Below are 23,622 nucleotides of genomic sequence, written 5' to 3'. Positions count from 1 at the left end.
TTTGGTGTTCATCCCCAGAACCATCCCCTCTTTTTAATCTCGTTGGCGTTAGCTCGCTGGGCCGATTACTGGTAAACCTGGCATTGAGCATGCTCACGCATCTCCGATGTTACCTCTCATCTGATTAATATAACCCATTGCTGTGATCTGCACAGCTGTCCTCTCCTTTCTGCTGCCTGCTTCTCGTTGATTTAGCGATTCTTTATCAAGTATTGTCTATAGTTTGCCGTAACCATGGCGCGACGGAGCTACCTCCTACCCACCATCATTCTCCTATGCGTCACATACGCTCTTTTCTCGAGTTTACCGCCCGGTGCGAAGCCACATTACCACCATCATTTCAGAAATCCATACGACCCTCCCCCGCATAAAGAGGGTAGGATCCGTTGGCGGAAGCATGCCGAGCAGTACCCAATCTCCGATTATATCCCTCTACCTTCGACTGCGCCATCCACTATTCCACGAATTCAGTACAAGTTCTCTAAGGAGTCGTGGTTTGCACGATGGGAGCGGGTGAAAAGGCAGCGTGCGGTCAAGAAAGCATTCCAGCACGCGTGGAAAGGGTACAGGAACAATGCCTGGCTGGAAGACGAGCTCTCTCCCCTCACTGGTGGCCACCGCGAGACCTTTGCGGGCTGGGCGGCTACCTTGGTGGATTCCCTAGATACTCTCGTTATTATGGGACTTACTGAGGAGTTTGAGGAGGCCGTGAAAGCGCTTGAGTACATCGACTTCACTACCACCAGCGCCATTCAGATCAATGTCTTCGAGACTAACATTCGGTACTTGGGCGGGCTTCTTGGTGCCTACGACTTGACCCAGGGTAAATATCCGATTCTCCTGAAGAAGGCAGTGGAAATTGCGGACATGATTTATGGATCATTTGACACTCGCAACCGAATGCCGCAATCGAGGTGGGAATGGACCAGGTAAGACACCCAGCAGATGCCTCGGTTGCCAAGCGATTCCTAGGTATCGCTAGGGTACCATTATGACTCAGGCTGGGCCATGTTAACTGGGATCTAGATCTGCGGATGGTCTGAGCATCGAGCCGGGCCGAAACACCATACTTGCTGAACTCGGGTCATTGAACCTAGAATTTACGCGACTCTCTCAGCTAACAAAGGACCCCAAATACTTTGATGCTATCCAAAGGATAACGGATTTTCTCGAGGATACTCAGGAGACAACCGATGTACCTGGGATGTGGCCCATGATGGTCAATGCTAAGGACTTGGAATTCGCTGACCCCCGATTTACCATCGGAGGAATGGCTGACTCGACATATGAGTACCTCCCGAAAGAGCATATGCTTCTAGGAGGGCAGACCAGTCAGTATCGTAGAATGTACAACTCCTTCATGAAGGCGTTGAAGAGCCGCCTGCTTTTCCGCCCGATGACCGAAGACGGCCGAGATATCCTCTTTGCTGGGAACCTCCGCGTTACTGGATCTTCTAGCCGAAATAACCTAGAGCCCCAGTGGGAGCATTTGAAGTGCTATCTCGGAGGTACTGTCGGCATTGGGTCCAAGGTGTTCGACCGACCCGAAGATTTGGCTGTCGCGCGGAAATTGGTCGATGGGTGCATTTGGGCCTATGATATCATGCCGACCGGAATCATGCCAGAGATCTTGCATCTTACAGTGTGTAAGGACGATGACAATTGCCAGCTGCCTCAAAGCTCTCAGCCCACCAGCACCTCAAAGGATGGCAAGAAGTTGCCGCCAGGCGTGGCCGATATTCCTGACCCCAAGTATCTACTGCGGTATGTTCGTTTGATAATATGTCACACTTGTGTTCTCCAGCTAATCCCATATTAGGCCCGAAGCTATAGAGTCGGTTTTCATCATGTACCGTATAACGGGGGACCGGTCTCTGCAGGATGCGGCGTGGAGGATGTTCCAAAATATTGACAAGATGACGCGGACCTCGTTTGGACACGCAGCCATTTCCGATGTACGGGACCCCGAGTCGCCGCAGATGGACTACATGGAGAGTTTCTGGCTGGCAGAGACTCTAAAGTACTTTTACCTCATATTTTCCGAGCCGGACCTCGTGAACCTGGACGAATATGTGCTGTAAGTCCTACCCAACTCGTTTTCCGGATACTTCATGCGGACAATTCACTAAACATTGGGCAGGAATACGGAAGCACACCCTTTCAAGCGTCCAGCTGCTTCAAGTACATAATGCGGTTGAGTTTTCTGTTTGTGATAAACATACATGGCGAACGGGCATCGCCAGTGATTAACCTTTGACACCAAATGGTCTTTATACATATGAAAAACCATCTGATCAGTAAATAGTCTGTGAAGGCGTCATTGGTATTTCCTTTGGAGTTTTTCAGTTATTAGAGCGCTAATCATATAGAGGCGCTATACTATACATATACAATATATACATTTGCAAACAAACGATCAGTTCATCACCGATAGGATAGTAGTAGCCCAGCACTACCTCCAATCAGCACCAGACATGCACAAATCAGAATGCCTATCATACTCAATCGTATACTCCACATCCTTCCGAATCATCATCTTCGCACTCCCACCATCACTTCCAACACTGCGCTGCCCATCCATCTCACCAAGTTCAATGTCAGTTTCAGCCACAGGACCTGCCTGATGCCCACCATCCAACCTCCTCGATACCCTCCACGATCTCCTCTCCTCATGATTCATATAAATCTGTCTTCCAGACCCCGCTTTAGACGAATCGCCCTTCCACGACCGCGACACTCCACTCGTACTCTCGAGATTCGAATCACCCGCCGTCCCGTAATTAGTGCTCACTGCCGCCATGAACGGCCGTAGACAGAAGATACTGCATGCCACGAGAGCGTAGTTGAGCTCAACCTGGGCCCAGATGATGGGTGTGACGACGGCTAGTGTGGGATCGGGGGAGTGGACGAGGAGTAGGATGGTGTAGATGTGGAAGACGGAGAAGATTATTAAGCTTGGTTTTGGGGTCACAGATGTCAGTATTGATCTGTCATGCCACTTGCTTTTTGCGCTGGGACTAAAGGAAAGGTAGTAGCTAGGAAGGAAGGATAGTTACTCACGGAAGCCGAAACATAAACGCAAATCCGATAGTCAGCTTGCGCTTGAGAGGCATGAATAGTCCCCAGAGTAGGAACACGGCTAGTCCGAAGATTATCAGTTCAGTCGCTATGTCTAATGCGACAATGAATTGCCAGCGTTTGGACTTGAGAGCAGATTGTTAGTCATATCCCTCAGTTGATTGTCTACTATGTATAAGTTGTCTGCAGGAGATGCTAGGAGGAGTGTACCAGATTCACACATTGTCCTCCGGAACCTTTCCAGGGACGATTCAATTCGCAGTTCACCGCGATGATGAAAACGGCCGGTATGACCCATGCTGTGCATAGAGCGAGAGTAGCTATAGAAGCTCGGTTATGCCATTTCTGGGGCGTGAGACGAAGGTAGATGCCGCAGACGCAGCATTTGGAGATGTAGACGGTGATGAGGTAGAGGATGTCGCTGACTGTGATGAGCTAATCATTATTAGGAATTGATTAGTATGTCTTGTACGAAGATGATGAGATAGCAGACGCACTGTTTGAATTTTATCCACCTGTTTTTGTTCCAGAAGGTAGATTGATGTCCCGAAACCATGTGATACGGCATTGAAGAGGAGTGCTGCCTGCACTGTTGCTACTATCTATATTTCGACAATCCTCGTTAACACAGGTATTCAAAATCCAGATCAATTGACTTACCGTCGCTCCAAGGAGAAGATAATCATCAAATGCAAACGGCGGATGGAGAGCAAGTCGCACATACAATCTGATAAAGAAGCTGACGAGAGATACGACCAAACCCAAAGCTCCAGTGATGATAATCCAAGCTCCATGATGCAAATCATCTACCACTTGAAAAGGGGGAGATTGTCCCGGCGGGACATACGGGCCGCTCATGCTATGGCTGAGACAGGATGGGTTGATTGCCTCTCGGATCCTGGGAACAGATAAACGAAAGCAAAGACCATCATCTACAAAAAGCTTCGACCAGGATGGTGGAGATATGCTCTTATACAAGGCGGTATTGTTGCCTTTTTGCTTTTCCAGGATGCGCACTCATCGTGGCTGGTTGGCTGATTTTTTCTGTGACTGAGTTAGAACCCACGCATGCGATGCAAGATACATGATGCATGTCTAGCGATATGCCTTTCTCTGGGCACACGGGCCACATGCCAGGATGATGATGTCGGGGGGAAAGTAAATTCTCCATGATTAGCCAGACAAGAGGCGTAATCTGGGAGAGATCAGCAGGTCCGTTGCCTCGTCCTGGATTGTCAGAGGATGGGTAATGTGCGTGAATATTTCTACAGCTAATCATCGAGGGGCTAACTTGCTGTTTGAGGTAAACCATTGATTGGGAGCTCTGTGAAGACCAAAACCTCTGTGCCGATCTAGACCGCCAGATCAAGCGCTGTCAAGGGGCTGCATATCAGCCCACGTTCAAGATGACGATCTGTCAGGTGGTACAAATGGGGTTCTGACGCAGCGTGTGGCTATGCCAGAGCAAAAAGCATATTGTCCTGCAATGGTATGTCTCCAAGAAGGCTCGTGTGTATTTAGCATGCAGATTGGTTCCAGCTCTTTGGACTACAAGAGTACCGCCGTGAAAAATACCCCGAGATTGTGTGGTGATCAATCGAATTGTCCTTGGCCGGTGTCTCAATTGCTCGCCCTCGTTCTAACCTTGCTTGATCCCGATGGGTCTAACGCTGCGCTCAACAACTTTACAGAGGCATTACTATTTACGGTAGGTGACAAAGCAATTTCTAATGCAGCGGTGATGAGGATCAATATCAAGATCGACATTTATATTGTTCGCTTAAAGCCACAGGCCCGTGCAACTCATGGTGATGGGCACATGCTCGTAAATCAAACGTGGGAGGTTGCCTTTTCTCCCCGCGGAGACTGGCTGCCTTCCCGTCTGTCCTACCCCTTACTTGGGAACAAAACTGGGAATCCTCATCCCGACAGCCTGGACATAGGTAAAGCCACCATAAATATCTCGAGGTAGAAGGTCTAGAGTCCTTTCAGTATTGTTTGACAGGTCTCAGACTTGAGTCAAGGCATCAATGTCTTGGATATATCCGTCATTGTGCCCAACTGCGAGCTCGTATAGGGATCCTGAGAATCACACAAGAAAAAGCAAGCATACTTGATCTGCGCTACGAAGCCACCAATACGCACATACAATTCCAGGATATGTTTCAGAATTGCCTTTATCTAGCATGTCGTGTCCGGCTGAAGATTGTGACCCAGCGCCACAAGAATGCGTTGAAACGGATTAATTGATACTCATCTGCCTACCGTCCCAAGGAGGATAACGGCCATTGTCTGTGCCTGTAATCTCGCCGTGTCTGTTCCGACTGAGATCATACACCCTTGGCCATTAGCCTTCATCATGGCCCTCGACAATGGCAACATTGAAGGGCGAATATATGTGGAAGGTTGTTCTCAGAATGTTGAGAAAGCACCAAAGGGCCTTGTGGCCCCTAAGTACATGGGTACTGTAAGAGACCAGCGCGATATGAGTGCTCTGGGCCGTGTCCAGGTCTTAAGGGTAGGACGCCAATTTTCATGCTATAGCTACCTTATGCTAATGCAAGATAGCGAAATTTTAGATTCATCTCAATACTTGGATTCGGCTGTACATTGATCTCCACATGGGAGGTCATCTTAACGTGAGTACTACTACAGAAACTATAGTTCATTGGTTAATCTATGAGCAGGCTATTGACCAGTGGTCTGACAGATGGAGGGACTGCTGGGTTGATATGGGGCTTCATCATCGTCACAGCCGGCTTCGCACTTGTCTTTGCCAGCATAGCTGAGATGGCATCTATGTACGTCTTAAGCCCCTTGAGTATTTATGCTCTCAAGGAGAGACAAAGTATTCTAATAAGTGATTAAAGGTCACCAACCTCAGGTGGCCAATATCATTGGGTATCAGAATTCGCTCCTCGCAGAGGGCAGAAGTTTTTGAGCTATATAACGGGTATGTCGAGCATATGCTCTCTTCCGGCTCAAGACTGACAAAGACACCAGGATGGCTGTGTGCAACAGGTTGGCAATGTGCCATTGTAGCCATTGCATATTTGGCAGGTACAATAATTCAAGGGCTGATAGTGCTAAATCATCCGGATTATGAATTTGAGCGGTGGCATGGTACTCTGCTTGTTATAGCTATCACGGCATTTTCGATCTTATTCAACACATTCCTAGCCAAGAATCTCCCTATGGTTGAGGGATTGATACTCATCATTCATGTTGTGGGTCTATTTGCTATCATTATCCCGCTTTGGGTACTTGCTCCTCGAAATAGCGCAAAGGCTGTCTTCACCGAATTCTACGATGGAGGCGGATGGGGAAGTCCTGGCACCGCTACTCTTGTCGGCTTGTCTACCACTATCACTTCCATGATTGGATACGATTGCTCTGTTCATATGTGTATGTGCCTCTTCACCATCGAAAGCCTGGTTCTAATACAAAGGTAGCGGAAGAAATTAAGGATGCATCAGAAACACTCCCGAAGGCTATGATGTCTGCAGTGGGTGTTAATGGCATTCTTGGATTCATCATGATTGTTACCCTATGCTTTACTCTGGGAGATGTCAACAACATCTTGCAAAGTCCAACTGGGTTTCCATTCATCCAGATATTCTACAACACTACCCGCAGCTACGCGGCAGCAAACACTATGGCAGCTATACTAGTGATCACGCTGACCGCCAGCACGATCACCGAAGTAGCCACAGCATCCCGCCAACTGTGGTCATTTGCGCGAGACCAAGGACTCCCATTCTCGTCTTTCTTTGCATATGTAAGTACTATTATACCATAGCTACTACCATTTCTAGTGACTCACGTATCAATGCACAGGTCACTCCCGGCTGGAATATACCTCTAAACTCTGTCCTCGTCTCACTAGTCGTTACTGCGCTTTTAAGTCTCATCAACATCGGGTCCAACCTAGCTCTGAACGCTGTCATCTCATTAACAATAACATCGCTCATGTCAGCCTACATCCTGTCCATCGGGTGTGTTCTGCTGAAGCGACTGCGCGGGGAAAAGCTCCCACCGCGGCGATGGTCGCTCGGCCGGTTCGGAATGGGCATCAACATTGCTAGTCTCGCATTTCTTTTTCCGATATTTGTATTTTCGTTCTTTCCACTGACAAAAACCGTGGATGCGCATAGTATGAACTGGAGTGTCGTTATGTACTTGGCAATGATTGGGTTTGCATCGGTGTATTATTACTTCTGGGGGAGATACCAGTTCATTGCACCGGTGGCCTTGGTGAAGAGGGACATTGATCTGGATGATATGTGAAGGCTGAGTGCAGTGTATAGCAGTACGCTTGTTTTTGTATATGATACAGTCTAGTTACTACCGTATGTACATACATCCAACGTAAGAACCTTATATCGAGCGTGCTACCCCTTATCTAAAGGAACACGAGTACAAAATGAGCTCGTTCCATACGCAAGAAAAAGTCGCAGCCATCTAATGAACATCACTTCCCACCATACACCCACACAACAAACAACACACTAAAACCAACTATTACTAGACATCAAAAACGGACCAGAAGGCGGCCCAGTCCAGGGTAAACCCCGGCAATTGGGTATCCATCTCACCCGCAGAAATGCTACTTGCGTGACCAATGCACACACAAAAACTAGTAACTACTACCTCCGCGCAAGAAAAGACTTACACACACAATAATAGATCAACCGGAGCTATCTAGTCCACGGGACAACATGCCAATACTTACATCATCAGACAGGGATATATTTACCGCTTTCTCAGCCTTGAAACGCGGCCGGTCATTCTCTGTCGGGCACATCGGGACGGAATGAATACCTGATCGGTCATCGTCCCTGCCGTGTGTCAGAGTGTGAGAGAGTGTGTAACCGTGCGCGCGCGGCGTCCTAATCTCTTCAGAAATGGGACGGGTTAGATAGAGGCTTACGGAAGGTCCAGGAGCGGCATTTGCACCTGATAATTGTAGTAAGAGCTGTAGTAGACCAATAAAAAGAACTCATACATGAAAATTAGGGCATAGACAGCGAGAACAACACAAAAAGTACGGAGACACAACGTACTTTCTCACCACGTAGAGACCGTCGCATCAAAGGAACCCACCCACACACCCGATTTAGTCACTAGTCAATAAATAACTAGCTAGCTAACTATCTAGTTAGTAGATAGCGTCTTCCGTCCAGCCCCAGAGCCTTGGGTTCTAGCTCGATCAGATAAGCCCCCATCCCCGCTGGGTATGTGTGCCGAAGGGGGTTGGTTGGTTGGTTGGTTGGGTGATCCTGATTGCGTAACGCGAACCCAGGCAGGCCCAGACCAAGTGTGTCTCTCTGTCTGTGTGTGAACCCGGCTGACTTTTCCGACCAGAGGGGAGAAGCGCAATATTCAGCTTTCATCTGCTGCTACATCGGACACTCCGACGATAGCATATTCTGTGTGTGTGTGCCACTCACCCCCTTACAGGAGAAACATGAGCCAGAGGCAATGATTGATTGAATGAGTAAATGCACGGGACCACTCGAAACTCCGTAATTCCGGAGTCCGCTGCATCATATTGTGTAATCTGATCATACAGCTAGCCTCTTCTTCCTCCCCCTGATCTTCATTCTTCCCCAGCCCGCTATGGAGAACGACGGGTCATGTCAAGTTCCAGAACGTTTTGGTGTGGTGCTAGTTGTGTTCTGGAAAGTGAGGAGGAGCTATTGGATTTAGCGCTACTGATGATGGTGTTATTATTGGGAATTATGAGCAGCTTTCGCTGGGAAAAGGGCAATGTACTCCGGCGGAAAGGAGGTTACCCTTCATTTTTAAATATTACTCAAGGAGGTAAAATTCATATCTGATTGATTGATTTGATTGATATGGTGAACGCGTCGGCCGATGTCGGAATGTGCCCCACTCGGAGGCCCGAGTGACCTGTCACATGCGGTTACACGGTTTCCGGTGAACGGATGGCTTTTTTTGTCATAATGGGTACGGTATGGATTGGTTGAGGGTTGAGCAGTACACATTTTTGGTTGCGTGTATGTTGAGAACAAACGGAAACATTAGACTTTTACTCGTGATAGGTTTGGGGTTACTGTCATGGTAAATGGGAAGGGAGGGAAGGAGAGCTATCAGCCGAGGTGGGATGACACACGGATGACCGGACACAGAACACGACAAAGTTATCTGATCCGTATCCAGACTAGCCACCGATCACGTGAACGGTCAGCGGTATGTGCAACCCGGGAAGGTTGTTGTTCCCTCATCCTAAGAGAATATGGGGAAAGCTATGAGGACGGTGTCGGAGCGAGATTCCGATGTAGTATTCCGTGATTGTTCAATAATATTGGACAGCTTGATAGCATTGAGAGAGAAAATAACCAGACAAGTTTGCTTAACCGAGGACCGATCCTTACCTTAAGGTGGGTGAGACCGGATCAGATTAGATCGGTAACGTAACTCGGCTGTTGCAATATTACGTACCGGTACGAGAGGAATTGGGAGAACTGCCGCTGTCAGGCCACTTGCAATGGCCGGATGAACGATCTGAATGCGGTCGTGGCAAGTGATCACAGACATTTCTGGGGGTGGGGGAAGCAATGGCTGATTAGCTAGAGAGATGGTAAATATCTCACGCAAGCCTGATATCATATCCAACCCGGGATAAGGAATCCATCCAGCTAGGCTGGCAGGGCAGTCCATTCATTTGTCTCCAATTACTACCAGGTCGAGTAAACTGTCCCGCTAGCTGCAGATCGGGCTGCCAGCTCGACTGTTTCCCCGCGGGGGTCTCAACCCTGAGATGGTCTGATTGGTGAGAATAGATTTGTAGTCACCGAAGTACATGGAAGACCTTATCAGAAGAAGACCAAAAGATGTGTCAAAAGATTCCAGGTTCAACCCCTTCTTTGAGGGTAGAAAAGGCAAATTGCCTTGCGTGGGATAAACGCTTCCGTCGGTCATGGACAAGACGGGTAAAGTAAGTTACAGACAGACGGTAATGACGGGAGGTTCACCGACGGGGGGCGAGTGGCAAGTCCGACCGTGGATTTCCTACCAGTTATTCATGATTGAATAATGATTGTGTGCGACAAAACAAGTCCGTCTTCTCTTCTTCATGGCTCTTTTTTTCCCCTTTACTTCCCTCCAGCCCGGCCACTTCTCTGATTCTTTTTTTCGCACGTGCATGAAATCCAGTTTATCCCCCAGCTGTCTTGACTGGAGTTACAGCTAAAATCCAACACACCCGCCCTCGTCTAAAAAAGACTTATCTCTTACCCTCACGCCCACCCGGTCGGACTACCGGAATCCTCCGTACGCCAAAAGGACGCCAACAGGCGAAAGGATCCCGACTAAGTAGCGACTAAATCGCCCACCATCTGATGTGCATCGTCGTCTAGTCTATCGGAACCGTTATCCCGGTGCCGTCTGCCCCAGGCGAACTGCTTCCCGTCCAATTTGATTCCACCCCCATTCTTCGACCATTCATCATCATCCTCACCCACTGCTGACCTGTTCTCTCCGATTGCTGCTGGTCTGATTCGGGTCTCCATCACGGTTGCGGTGTCCACTAGCTGACCCGATCCACTGGCCTTCTTTTCCAATCCCCTTTTTGTGGCTCTTCTTTTCTACATTTGACCAGCCATTATCTTGCGATTGCCTGGTCTTCGACTTTTGTCTGCCATCCTCACTTCATCTTCGCCAATTCCTCTGGGTTGGCGACTTATCACCAATTGTCATATCTTCCGCTGTCATAGAACCACAATGGGTATGTTTAACAGTCTCTTTCGCGCGTGCTACTCCATTGTTATCTTTGACAATTGCTGATATCAATTCTCTGAACAGTTCACGCCGTACTTCCTCCACCGCCGCCGTCGAGGCCTGTGACGTCGCGGACGTCACTTGTTCCTAATGTGGAGCATGCGATCGTTCCCCGGTCGTCTACCTCCCACCCTGACAATCCGGTTCCAGAGGAGCCTCGTGGCGTTCGATCGCTTTCGATAACCGATGTGAACTTCAGTGTTTCCACTCCATCATCGCCAGAGACAGATACTACCGGTTCAGGGACAAGCTCGGGTGTCCAGACCCCTGCCACTGAACTCCAATCCGAAGCTGAAGATTCCACCCGCGATGGCCCCGAAAAGCAACGACGAGCATCCACCGTGCTCATTTCTCAGAACTCTGATGATATGAGACGTATTCTGGAGAACGTGGGATCTAGCGGTACACAGAAGCTTCAGCCACTTTGCTGCGGTGGTGGATGCTGCCGCAGCAAGCCCTTGGTAAACTTCACTCCTCCACTGGCTGGAGTGAAGGCCATTACTCCTCCGGATAACAAGGCCTACCAATGCCTGAAGCTCAATGTCGATTATCTCACCTTGGACAGCGAGCTGAGCAACGTTGCCCCTTTGCCCGAGAAGACTGTCTCTTTCTCGTCCGTCCCAGGCTACGCAGTAGATGTGCAGCTGGGTCCGGCAGACCATCCTCCTTCTTTTGTCCAGCCTCACCCACCGTACAATGTCTACCGGGCGCCCCTGTACCATGCGCGCGAGCTGACAGGGTCAGGTGCGGAGAAGAGGACGTATCACTTTGACATTGACGTCACCGACTACCCTGCAGAGAGTGGAAACGTCGATTTCATTGTGGGCGGCGCCATTGGAGTGTGTCCTAAGAACAAGGAAGAGGAGGTTGATGACATCTTTGACCAGCTTGGTGTCCCCAAGTTTCTCCGTGATAAGAAGATCGTCGTGCGCACTGAGAAAGGCCGCTGGCCTACCATCTGGGGTGACGACCAACCCCGGGAATTGATCACCACCCGGCGGGAACTGCTGAACTGGTGCTCCGATATCCAGAGTTATGCTCCCAACAAGGCTCTGTTCCGCCTACTCGGCGAATATGCCAGCGATCCTAATGAAAAGAAGATCCTCTTGTTCCTTTCCTCCGCCCAGGGCCAAGGTGCTTTCTGTGACCTGCGCACCAGCTCCCACGTCACCGTCTCCCAGTTGCTTCACGCATTCCCTTCCTCTCACCCTCCCTTGGATCACCTTCTCTCCGTCCTGAACACCCTCATGCCCCGCTTCTACTCCTTGTCCCAAGATCCGCTTCTCTCGTGCAAGCAGAAGGGCTCCGTAACTCGGCGTGTGATCGAGGTTGCGGTAACCGTGGCCGAGTCTGAGGACTGGAAGGGAGGCCTCCGTACTGGTGTGGGATCTGGATACCTCGAGCGCGTTGCACGTCGATTGATTGACGCTGAGAAGAAGGGCATCGACCCGCAGACCCTTGACCTCCACGTACCCATGTTCCGAGGCCTGATGGCCAACCCCTTAGCCAAGCGCTTCGCATCGGATGGCCCCATGCTTCTTATCGGAGCAGGCGTCGGCATTGCTCCGTTCCGCGGTTTCGTGCAGCGACGCCTGCAGTCCGCCAATTGTGCAAACAAGGTCTGGGTGCTGCAGGGTGTTCGCGATTCTTTGCTGGACGAGCTCTACCGCGGCGAGTGGGGTGTCGAAGAAGAAAAGGTGCGAACAGTTGTGCAGAGCCGTCGTGGCGAGAGCAAGTACGTGCAAGAGGAGGTCCGAAACCAAGCTGATCTGGTCTGGTACGTGATCAATGCCTTGGACGGACGTGTCTTTGTCTGCGGTAGCGGAAAAGGCATGGGAGAGGGTGTTGAAGCCGCCCTGATCGACGTAGCCATGGCCAAGGGTAACCTCAACATGGAGGAAGCGACGTTGTTCTGGGAGAATAAGAAGGAAGCTGGACAGTACATTGCCGTAAGTGTGATCTGCTACTGCTACTTGATTGTTAAACTGAAACTAACTTCTGAACCAGGAAACATGGTAAAATCTATGAGCAATATATGAAGCTAGCCAAATTGACTTTGGCTTTACTGCGCCACACTCTGCAGTTTAACGCAGTGACTTTGCATGACAAGCTTACAACATACATGCTTTGTTGCATGTGACATCTTTCATTTCCATTCGAATCTGTATGACATTGATCATCTTGCCGGGTATCTTGATTTTAATATTGCTTTAGCGGGAATGGTTTTTTGCTTGTTTTGTTTTCGATATCTTTTGTTATTCTTGTATCTACGGTTGATCCGGGATTACCATCGAAGAACGGGATGGGCATGATAGATTAGTACTTACCTGGTAGCGATACCTAATACATGGGTTGTGTACAATTGGCAAAGTATGAGTAGATTATAAGTAGACAGCCTAGCAAGATGCCATCGCCATGTAGCTGAGTCCGTCTTAGTGGCCTCTGGTGATGGCCTTGGTGACGAATATAAAAAATGTACTAGTCCAGTAACTGCTATTCCATACCTGATTCTACTCATAGTAATCGCTCTTTCTCTTCTTTTATCACTACTAGTATTACTAGAAATAGTTTCGCTCAAGTGGAGCCATAACTATGATGTTGGTCTGCTCCTACTTACTACCGGCACTGCTTCTAGTACTAATATATATATGATATATATCCATTGAACACCAATCACCGTAACCACGACCACCATCACTACTACTTCGTACCTATCCCCATCTCACTACTTGAAAGCATCAACTATCAAATGAACCAAATTGACTTGAGAGCAGCAAGCAATTTCGCACCCCCTCAGCTACGTTACTAACAGTTACTCGCTGGAAACCCCCCAGTTGCCCGTGGTGCGATGAACAAGTTTCAATGCCTTTTATGTCACAACAATCACTATTGATATTATTGGTGATGGAATTCAGAAGATATATATATATATATATGAGGTTATGATTATTAATATTGTAATTGACCTCAAATTCAGCGCAATCAATGGCACTCTTGCTGAATCACTAACGACCAGAAGAAGTCAGATACTTCCCTAGCACACGCTAGCATCTTTTCTATCCTAACTATCTTCGTGTAGGTTCCATATATATATCTACAAGGGTTATAGTCTTATCTTCCATACTATATCCCGAATCTTTAGCCTTCATACATTACATTCCGGTTTATTGTGCATAGGTCTAAAAAGTCTGTAAGGGAAACCTTGTATAAAATAAAAATAGACATAAATTCAAAAAGTTTGTAGAAGGAAAACCTGAGACATTCTTATCACACTCGAGATAGAGTCAGCAGCGAAGGGAAGGGGAGAGATATAAATAAGAACTCTGCGTTATGATCTTCCTAAAGGTACATTACTAGATATACTCTCCTCCCTAGCACCGGACATATATCAAGTTTTCCCATCTTCTACAGTGGTTCTTAGTTAGCAGCCGCGGAGATCGAATCCACTACACTTTGTGCGAGCGTGGAGTCGAGAAAAACATGTCTTTTTATTTTGCTCTTTTGTAGGAGTGTCATCCAGGGTGCATTACAATATATATATATAGGATAATTTAACCATAATGATACTGTACCGCTCTCACTCTCTATTTCTCTCACTAGATCCCTTTTAACTACTCAACTCCAATCTCTGGGATAGTATAATAGTTCCCTAGCACCCAGGTAAGTACAGTTGAAGGTTATATGTCATTTAGTAGTATTGATGGATATTTAAGTACTAAGTTAACTCGGTTAGTGCACAATTTAAAGGAAAGGAAACGTGAGTATTTTGGCGTAGGTGGTATAAGGCATTGGCCTTTTTTTTTCTGATAATTGTGGTTTGTCAGGGGAGTTTTTGGTGGAGTGGTACTTATTTAATGTCGTTCATGTCTATTAAATGTCTATATGTGAAGATGTTGGGTACGTGTGTGTCTTTGAAGGGTGGGAAGTAGATAAGACGGATGAGGAGGAGAAGGAGGAGTTAGTAGATTACTGGTTATAACTATTGATTGATTGAATTGTTGCTTAGATTGTTGGATGTAGTCTGTAGATCAGAAATCTTGCTTACTGATGAATAGGAATTACCTTTTGCTATGATAGATGTTCAATTGCCCGCATTTGCGACGGAGGCTTCAATGTCACGTAGTATCCGATCTACTACTAGTTATATAGTAAGTTCAAAGTTTATGTATGTGATCACAATTATTGGGTTATTAAGTTGGCAAACCAGGGAATGGTAGTTTTCCTTCCGCGATAGTTTAGTGAGCCGTACATATATATAAATGATCTAGCTACTAGTGCCACATAGAAGCCAAATCTTGTACGGGTAGAGTCAACGTTCTAGGGAGAAACGGGGAGGTATCTAGTGGACAATGTATCAAGGGATAGAGCCAGATCGGACAATAGACGCATTGTCACGCAGGGGGCTAATGTCAGATGACTGCTGGCATAGGATGGCAAGGCTTAATAGAGGGGTAGTAGTAGAGGTTGCACGACGCATGAAACGGTAGGTAGAAGCTCCCCACTCAGATTGCGTAAGACCCCTGAAGGCACATATATGCAGGTTGGTAAGTGTGTGTGTGTGTGGCGACAGACAAGGGGCAATGGTTGGTGTGTGTACAGAGTTGAACTATTATAGTTGTATAACTTCGAATTGGGTGGGTTGTCAGGAGAGGAACCTCACGACCAATGTCGTATAGCCAGGCCTGGTGTTTACCCCACCAGATGACTCGCAAAGGCAACTCTAAACCAAAGCATAAGCCCACTCGGTGTTACCTTTCCATCAGGGCACAAGCCTGGACCTGGCCTGGCCTGGCTGACTTAACCTATCCCGGACATATGGATCTGGTATGTTCAACCCGCCAATCAGACAGCGTCGGCTACTTCTTCCTACCCATCAGAAGCCCCGGTGAATCAAAGCAACTCTTCAAGTTTCACTCACACCCATCAGATGACATGAGCCAGGAGCCGTGACAGGGTGGATAGGATCATCGCGCTATGAACATCCACCAGGCGACAGCACGCCAGGCAGCAAGAATCCCGACATGGCACCCACGTCATGCCGGTGTGTCTCGCGACGAGACATGCAGTTTTGAGTTTCACGACAGTGTCAAATCTAATGCATATCACACTGGAAGAGGGCAAGGAAACGAGGGATGAATTCAACGGCGTAGATAGAGTTATGACCCTTGTTTCAAAATCGCTTCGGGCTGGAATGCGAAACGTTGGTGACGGATTCAAGCAGGGAATCAGCTGGTGTCTAAATATAAACAGTAGGGTTGGAAAGTCGATTGGTCCATCTGTTGGTGAGGATATAATGGCAGATTAAGGGACTATACAAGCATGGGTTAATCAATCATTCAGTAGATTGAATCGGAGGATGTCGGAATTTGGCCTCCGACTAGTCTGTATCCTCTTCCCCCCAACGCGGGCACGGAATCTCAAGGGAAACCTTCTCTGGGACAACATACTTGGAAGGTTACTATCGAGGCACATACAGGACCAGAACCATGGCTCCCGACCCACTAATGCACACAATGTCTGGCACTCATCCCTAGTTTCCCATCCCAAACATAGAACAAGGGAGAGGGAGAGAGAGGGAGAGGAAAGGGGAAAGGGAGAGAGGCTGAACAACCATGCCATACTCCATAATGCTCTAGGAAACCGGGGGTAGATACTCACCCCAATCGCTTTTTTTTTTTTTGTTTCCCCCCAACCACTCCGTTATTTCGATCGCTAGTTCGCATAAACAGGAACAAAAACACCCCACACCAATGCAGCAGCAGAAGCGCGATTCTGACTTTCAAACAACGGCCGTCATGTCTATTTTAGGCAGGTTAAACCCCGGAAGAAAAACAAGTCTGAAATGTGCAGACTGGCGCGGTTGATCACAATGCCATGCTGTGATTTTCTAATCAGCAGCAGCCGTCTCTATCATAGGTCGATCCTCCGCTCAGCCAGACGAACTGATGGGGCCGAGAAGAAAGGGGGGGCCATTGGCTTGGGAGGTGGGAGGCCAGAACCCAAATAAGTGATCGGACACGCTGGTTGCCGCAGCAGGAATATGGTGCGGCCTTTCCCTTCCATGTTCTAGAAGGCCATTGTTCTTTTTTGGGGCGGGGAGGAGATGGAGATGGGGGAGAGAGGAAGCCCGTGGCGGTCCATCTCTGCTGGGGAGTAAGTAGAGTTCAAGGAGAAGTTTGGTTACAGCCTCGGGTTAAGTTTGGGGCTAGTGATAGATGCAATAGAACCTCAGGCTATTGAAGGCGCCATTCTGAACTGGGCAGTTGGTGCCCGCGAAGGAGGCGCCCCAAAACGGGGAAAACCTCGGAGATTTCTCACCGTCAATCAATGCATCAGGGAAGTTTTTGGAGAAGATCTCGTGGGCGGCGATGGCGGGTGAGACATCCTGGAACCGGGTATGATGTCAGTCGCGTTCCAAAGGGAAAGTTTGTTCGTTTTTGACTTGCTCCTCGCATGAAGGTGCCAGCATCTTGAATTGGACAAAGCCATTTTGAGATGCAGCACAAAGTAAGGTGGTGGTACTACTGATGTGTACTTTTTATGATAATAAAGGCCATTCTGGGTTTAATGGGGTGTCTCTTTTCCTTTATCCAACCTTGCCCTACTACAATCACAGGTGACTAATGGAATATCCAGATAGAATAATATTAATAATAATATTAACCATCAATTTGACGGGGATTAGGGACTAGGTACAAAGTTAGGTTTATGTGGCAGACAAACAATGGTAACAATACCGAGGGACGGGAGTCAATTCAGGTCAATTCATTGTCTCCAAGCGAGCTACTTTATTACTACGTACTACTTGACCTAAGAATCTTACTTAAATTACTCCGTAACTATTCATCGACTACTGACTAGCATCTTGGTCCTGTCAGATGCACGACCCTTTAGTCCGTTCGCGATGGATGCCGATGCTGGCCCGTCAGGCGGATCCCAAGGACCAGGGAACCAGTGGATGGTGACACCGCAGACAGGGGGGGCGATGGGCGATGACAAATAATGCCTCCAAGTGGACAGTTTCCTCTTGCCCTCCATCCTTCGGCTGACTCAGGACGCTTGCTCTGCCACAGTGTCACAGCCGAGCCGCTGGGTCAGCCATCCCCATCTTTGAGTGCGCGATCCATAGTTGCTGGTCTAGTTCTTGACACTTTCCCACTAGATCGTCTGTTGCGACTCGTGCAACTTTCGTTTCACCATTCTGGGGGAACTAAAAAATTTTGTTCTAGAAGAACTGTCATTGAGCAGTCGGAGTTTCCGAAGAGCGGCAGAGTCCCAGGATCATCATGAAACTGCTTGACCCGCGGTTGCCTCGATCTCTTTTCGCTTTTCTTTTACGAGAGATGTTTCTTAATTTGTTCCCGTTTAGAGATCTATTCAGATGATCTTGTATGTACTTAGACTATACATAGACATCCGGGTGATGGCCGGATGATCGGGGGTTGGATTGGTCTGACCTGCGAGATCCAGGCTGGATCTACACCCTTGCTCCATTCCTGCACGATCTGGGATCTAACAACAAAATTTTTCTTGGGAAGGGAAATTAAAAATAATTAAAAATGTAAGAAGATAAAAAGGCAGAAAAGCGCTAACCACTAGACTGAATCGGGCATTCCGCTGCAGGTGGCCGGCACCCCCCCCCTCTCGGTGGCAACAATTAGGCCTGTCATTTTTGGGCAAAACTCAGTCACCAGCCTCTTTTGCCCTGCTGCTGACTGCGTCATCGGTGGCTGATATACGCGCGCAGCCACCTTTTCTTTCCTAATCGGGAAGTCTCTCATCTCCCCTAGTCCCTATCGAGCACAGAATAGTTCACCTAGTCTTAACTCTCTCGCTCTCACCGTCAGAAGGCCGCCCCCTCAAAGGGCACCAGCTCAATACGAATAGTTCCATTCCTTTACCGCTATCTGCTATACTACCCACGACATGCACTAGGTAGGTCATGGATCTCTCGCTAAACACCGCGCTCCGTCGCCACCCCCTTCTCTCGGTGAATCGTGAGTCCTGCACGACTAACCAGATCGTAAAATAGTGTTCACCCAGATCCTTTTGCGACACCGCAACGGGCACTTTTTACTAGTCAATACTTCCATACTGGATACTACTAAAGGGTTGCCCAGCAAGGCCAGCAGAAGCTCTTCCTGTTTGGGAAGGAGCCCGTGGTATGGAGACTGGACGGACTGGGTCCTCCTGCGATTGAGGCTACCCTCCCATTGACAAATCATTCCACGATGAATGCAGCCCTGATCTGGCAAGCCACGAGGATCGCTCCATTTAGGTTTGCACGCGAAGACCTGACGGGCTTACTCGGTCTGGAGACTTCAGCGCCATCGTTGGTCGTTAATTATGGGTCAGCCACAGACGAAACTTTGACCGTCTGGCTGGTTCGTACCGAACTCTCCTGTCAATTGGCGCGGGGCAGACTGCCAACTAGAGAAAATGAACAATGCTCTTTTCAGATACCACCCCGGAGATTAGTACTGTCATCGCTCAAACTTTGCTTGTCATGATTCGATGTTTCCGACTTAGGGTTTTGTGCTTGAATAGTCGGGCAGATGCCGAACCTCCGATCTCAACTTCGTTAAAGTTGCCTTAAGCTTTGGACTAACTTAGGCATCAGCATCAACTTTGGGCTCGTTGATCGTAATTGATTTGGACATCCTTCCCCAAAGTGTCTGACACCTGGGCTTAACGTCTTGGGATGCAGAGCAGCGGCGCTAAGAGAGACAAGAGGAGCAGACCGTTTATGGGTTTCCGCATTACGGACATGAAGTGGAAAGTTTAGTAGATTTCTCTGGGACTAGACATTATTGTGAAGATTTGCGGACAGATGGCGTCAACAAACTCTGACCGGTCTCTGTTAGCTCGCTAATATTGGGTACACAGTAGTGCAAACCGGGCGTGTGTGCGTCTACCACCTCCGCTCCATCTCCCTCTCCCTCTCACTCACTGTCGGTCTCGCTCTTTCGGACGATAAGGATGAGACAGGGAAGCGGATCTCGTCTAGTCTTGTTCAGCGCGCCACCCATAGGAGTGGTTCTGATCTGTCCCCACGATAGAAATCCGTGGGACCAACACGTACTGGGTAACCACTATATCTTTGTCTAACCACCATTACGACTCTGTTGATGCCAGATCCCTGGGACGGAGTACACATCGTGCACACTCCCGCTTTGCTTGGCCCGTGACTCTGTCATTTGTCATTTGTCATTGGATGCGGCGGTGATTCTCCCGTTCCAGGGGGAGGAACCAATCAGCCGGGTCGCTTTTCCAGAGCGACTTTTCCGATCGTCCCACCGGTGGAGTACGTCATGGGCTCGTGACTGGCGGACACGCTCAATCCATCCCATTTTGACACTAAACGCAAATGGAGGATTGCGCCCCGTTCACACTAGACTAAAAAGTCACTACTACCGACTGTCAACTCGCTCCATTTTTCAGCTCTGCCATGTTCATGTTCTCTATCCGTGGCGGGATCCAACCATTGCCCAGACTGGCCCCACTGCCCACTCACCGTCCACAGTAGACTTAAGACTAGTCCATCATGTGTCTGGGTTTCTCATTGTCAGAACTATTAATCAGTGTACCATGGATGCACACCTCGTCCCTGTCATCGCTCTTGTTCTCATGTGGTTGTCATCCCTGAAACTGGATCCTAAACTTTCCCTCCTTTCCTCCTCGGCGGCTTTTTCCTGGATTCCCAGAGCTCTCCCGAACTTTGGATCAAACTTCTCCTCATCCTCCTCGTGCGCGGGCGCTGCCCGTCACACCGAAAGGGGAGGAGGAGAAGGGGGGAAGTGGTTCGGGATCCAGACAATTTACAACTAATTAATCCCACTTTATCGCAATAACAGTCATGCATATCATTCGTTAGCAGAGGGCACCAGGTCCAGTATCTGACTCTCCGATCCTAATTAAACCGAGTCATTCCCAACTTTTGCATGGACCTTGCTTGGTCGCGGCCGACAAAATCACATCAACCCTTGTAATGAATCCTGATTCAATCTGCCGTGCAATTTTTGCCCCTCTAATCGCGGCATGTCAACCTCCAATACCCACCTCCTAACCGACAAGCTGAGATGTCATATGCACGGGCAATGGATCTTGCATAATATATGGGTAATAGTGACCAATCATCTCCTAGCCCATACTCGTCTAGATGGCATTGGCTACCGACGTTAGTCATGTTACCTACTCAGACCACGCCGCTACGAAGGGATAGAGGGGGGGCCTTGCGGAGAGGCTAGTAGCCACGCTCGCTATAGACAGAGAGGGGCGATGGGTGGAGGAAGGAGACCGAGTGACCCTGGAGGGAGAGCGACAACTGTAACTGACGGTATTGAACGTGAGGCTCTCCTCTCCTCCCCAAAAATCGGCAGCAGCGTTAAACCGGTGATGAACAAGGTCACCCACATTCGAGCCAGGTGGCTCTATTCTCCGTCAATAAATTTGAGCAAGGTTATCGTGTAGTGTTACTTACCATGGGTCTCTTAAAACCGTGGAATTAATTGGTCAATATTACTAGTAACTGACTGCCGTTAAAAACGGACAGCGATGGGAAAAACTGGGAAGACAGGCCGACGTGGATCTTCTGACCACAGATTGCAGCTCATCTGGAAAAGCAAGTGGGGTCGGGTCCATGGAAAAAGAAGAACACTTTCGGCGATCAGCCCTTCCTTGACCCGGAAGTTGGGACCTCTACTAGTCAAACCCGATCAAGGGCCTCCTCCTCCTCTCTCTGCTGCTGCCGACCTATGACCGACCGAATTTAGCTTCTGATTCTCTTCTGTCATTCAGCTGAATTTCCCCGCTGTGGGAATCCTTCGAGACTCGTCAAAGTCTCGTCATGAGAGAGCACCTACCACTGGAGTTGTTGTTGTTACTACTACTTACTACGTATTATCATGATCGATCTCGATGAGATGAGACCATCTAATCGGTCGATCGGACCTTCGCCCTGCCTAATTACCTTGCAGCGGGCGAAACGCCATAGCCGTCACAATTTATAGTAAGTAGTGTAGCAATTCTGCAAGGCAGGTTAGGGAATAGGAAATTTGTGAGATGGCGTGGGCACACTCGCTCCTTGTCTTGTCCTGCTGTACAGTGTTATTTATTAGTGTGTTATTCAGTGGCTTTGATTAACTTTCATCCTAACCGTCTTGAATCTAGGCGCATACTGTTTGGGGATAAGCTATGACTTGTGATGCACTTGGTAGTCTCTGCTTGGTCAGAAGTGGCCCTACGCGCCTGTTCTGACACCAACACCACTGTGGAGACTAAACCCGGCGATCTCATGTGCTAGAATTTTGCTTTTTCCTCTTTTCTTTTCTTTTCTTGACTCTTGACTATTTCCACCTTCTTTCTCTATTTAATTTAATTCATCCTCATCTGCCAATTCTCTTTTTTTTTCCCTTCTTTTTCCGTTCTTGTGTGCATTTTCCTTGAGGCTCCGCCCGTGATTGGCTTGGAATTTCAAAGCTGAAAAATGAATTTCTCCCACCCCCCAAACTAAGCCCCGGCCCCTCTCCTGCATGACCACTAAGATCGTTTTTGGCTAGACCTGCAGCCATGCCTGCTCCGGACCGTTCCTGAGCGAGAGGATTTGCTTCCTTGCTTCTCCTTAGCTTCCCTTCCGTGCAGTACGGACTGCATTGGTGTGCCAATTGGTTGGCCCAGTTAAGTGATGGGATGGGATGTGGCCTACATGAGAGGAGGAGGCGGGCGTCAGTCCTTACTACCACCCTGTGCAACGTAGCTGATGAGCGACTAATAGCAGGGCTCGCTCTTAAAGCCCGGCGGCCTACTAGTACCTACTACTTACTACCTGACGATTACTTATGCCTGCAGGAAGCTTTTTCCGCAATCCTTTGAGTCAAGCACGGTTGGCTCGGTCTTGTACTACCCCCACCTTATACGGCATTTAATTAAGCAGAGACAGCAGCAGTAATTAAGTGAGACGTTCTGTACCACCTTTAATTCTGTGGGCAAACCCCGAACATTCAGCTAATATTCATTTTCCCCCTCTTTCTTTCTTGCTCGCTTGCTTGCTCTCGCCACCGTAAGTCGTAAAGTTTACTCTTTGGTAGGGTACTTGGTTACCTTTTAAGAAAATAATATTAAAAATCAATTGCTGCCATACTCTATTTACTTTATACTAGTAGCACGATCATTCACTCACCGCAAGGATTTTGCGATTATTATGGTTTAGTTTTTTAGTTGTTTTTTAGTTATACTTTATTTATCTATCTACGGGGCGATCAACCATCCGAAAACCGCGGTTCCTTTAAATACCATCAATCTACACTTTACCAGGTAATCGAAAACCCGTGTGTTTTTCACAGGGTGGAAAAACTACCCTAAAAAAAGAAAAGAAGGGGAACCCGGATTTGACAAACAGTCTAACCGACTTAGCTCGTTTCTGGAATTTTACCAATTACGAACATGGATGGGGCGTGTGAGGCGGGCAGACACACACTCACTGTGTTGAAGGGCAAGGAGGAAGAAAAGAGGGGACGGAGGGAGAGGGGCGCCCGGAAGGAGTTCCTTCCCAGTTTCAGCTTCGTTTTGTCCTGGCGTGAGCCAGCCTAGTCTAGCCGATGATGCCGCCAACCATCTCGGACTTCCCTCCCCCTTCCTTTCCCACACAATCCCCCCGGCATATGATAGTGCTATTCTGAGGCTAAGTTGGCTCCTGATTAAGGCGCCCGGGGGGGATCCCGAGTCATTCAAAACAGGGGACTT

At 48.5% G+C, this 23,622-nt stretch overlaps 4 protein-coding genes across 4 annotated transcripts; 3 read left to right on the top strand and 1 right to left on the bottom strand.

The window, feature by feature from the left end:
* Window positions 1-234: 234 nt before the first annotated feature.
* AtWU_03114 (glycoside hydrolase family 47 protein) lies at window positions 235-2,189 on the top strand (the record flags this gene model as incomplete). The annotated part of the gene is made up of 4 exons (XM_035498227.1): window positions 235-929; window positions 1,027-1,764; window positions 1,820-2,077; window positions 2,141-2,189. 4 exons carry the CDS (start codon window positions 235-237, stop codon window positions 2,187-2,189), a joined length of 1,740 nt encoding a protein of 579 aa, XP_035354120.1.
* A 263-nt stretch (window positions 2,190-2,452) lies between these two features.
* AtWU_03113 (uncharacterized protein) lies at window positions 2,453-3,936 on the bottom strand (the record flags this gene model as incomplete). Its single annotated transcript, XM_035498226.1, has 5 exons — window positions 2,453-2,954; window positions 3,061-3,203; window positions 3,289-3,513; window positions 3,576-3,680; window positions 3,739-3,936. 5 exons carry the CDS (start codon window positions 3,934-3,936, stop codon window positions 2,453-2,455), a joined length of 1,173 nt encoding a protein of 390 aa, XP_035354119.1.
* A 1,501-nt stretch (window positions 3,937-5,437) lies between these two features.
* AtWU_03112 (putative GABA permease) lies at window positions 5,438-7,365 on the top strand (the record flags this gene model as incomplete). The annotated part of the gene is made up of 7 exons (XM_035498225.1): window positions 5,438-5,596; window positions 5,647-5,717; window positions 5,766-5,879; window positions 5,949-6,031; window positions 6,082-6,483; window positions 6,531-6,856; window positions 6,916-7,365. 7 exons carry the CDS (start codon window positions 5,438-5,440, stop codon window positions 7,363-7,365), a joined length of 1,605 nt encoding a protein of 534 aa, XP_035354118.1.
* A 3,459-nt stretch (window positions 7,366-10,824) lies between these two features.
* AtWU_03111 (FAD binding domain protein) lies at window positions 10,825-12,900 on the top strand (the record flags this gene model as incomplete). The annotated part of the gene is made up of 3 exons (XM_035498224.1): window positions 10,825-10,828; window positions 10,906-12,830; window positions 12,889-12,900. The coding sequence occupies 3 exons, from the start codon at window positions 10,825-10,827 to the stop codon at window positions 12,898-12,900; spliced, it is 1,941 nt and encodes a 646-aa protein (XP_035354117.1).
* Window positions 12,901-23,622: the final 10,722 nt, after the last annotated feature.

This window comes from Aspergillus tubingensis (genome assembly GCF_013340325.1).
Source record: "Aspergillus tubingensis WU-2223L DNA, scaffold_4, whole genome shotgun sequence".
NCBI classification, from domain to species: domain Eukaryota; kingdom Fungi; phylum Ascomycota; class Eurotiomycetes; order Eurotiales; family Aspergillaceae; genus Aspergillus; species Aspergillus tubingensis.
Note: the sequence above shows the minus strand (reverse complement) of the source record. Positions and strands in the feature narration are given on the sequence as shown.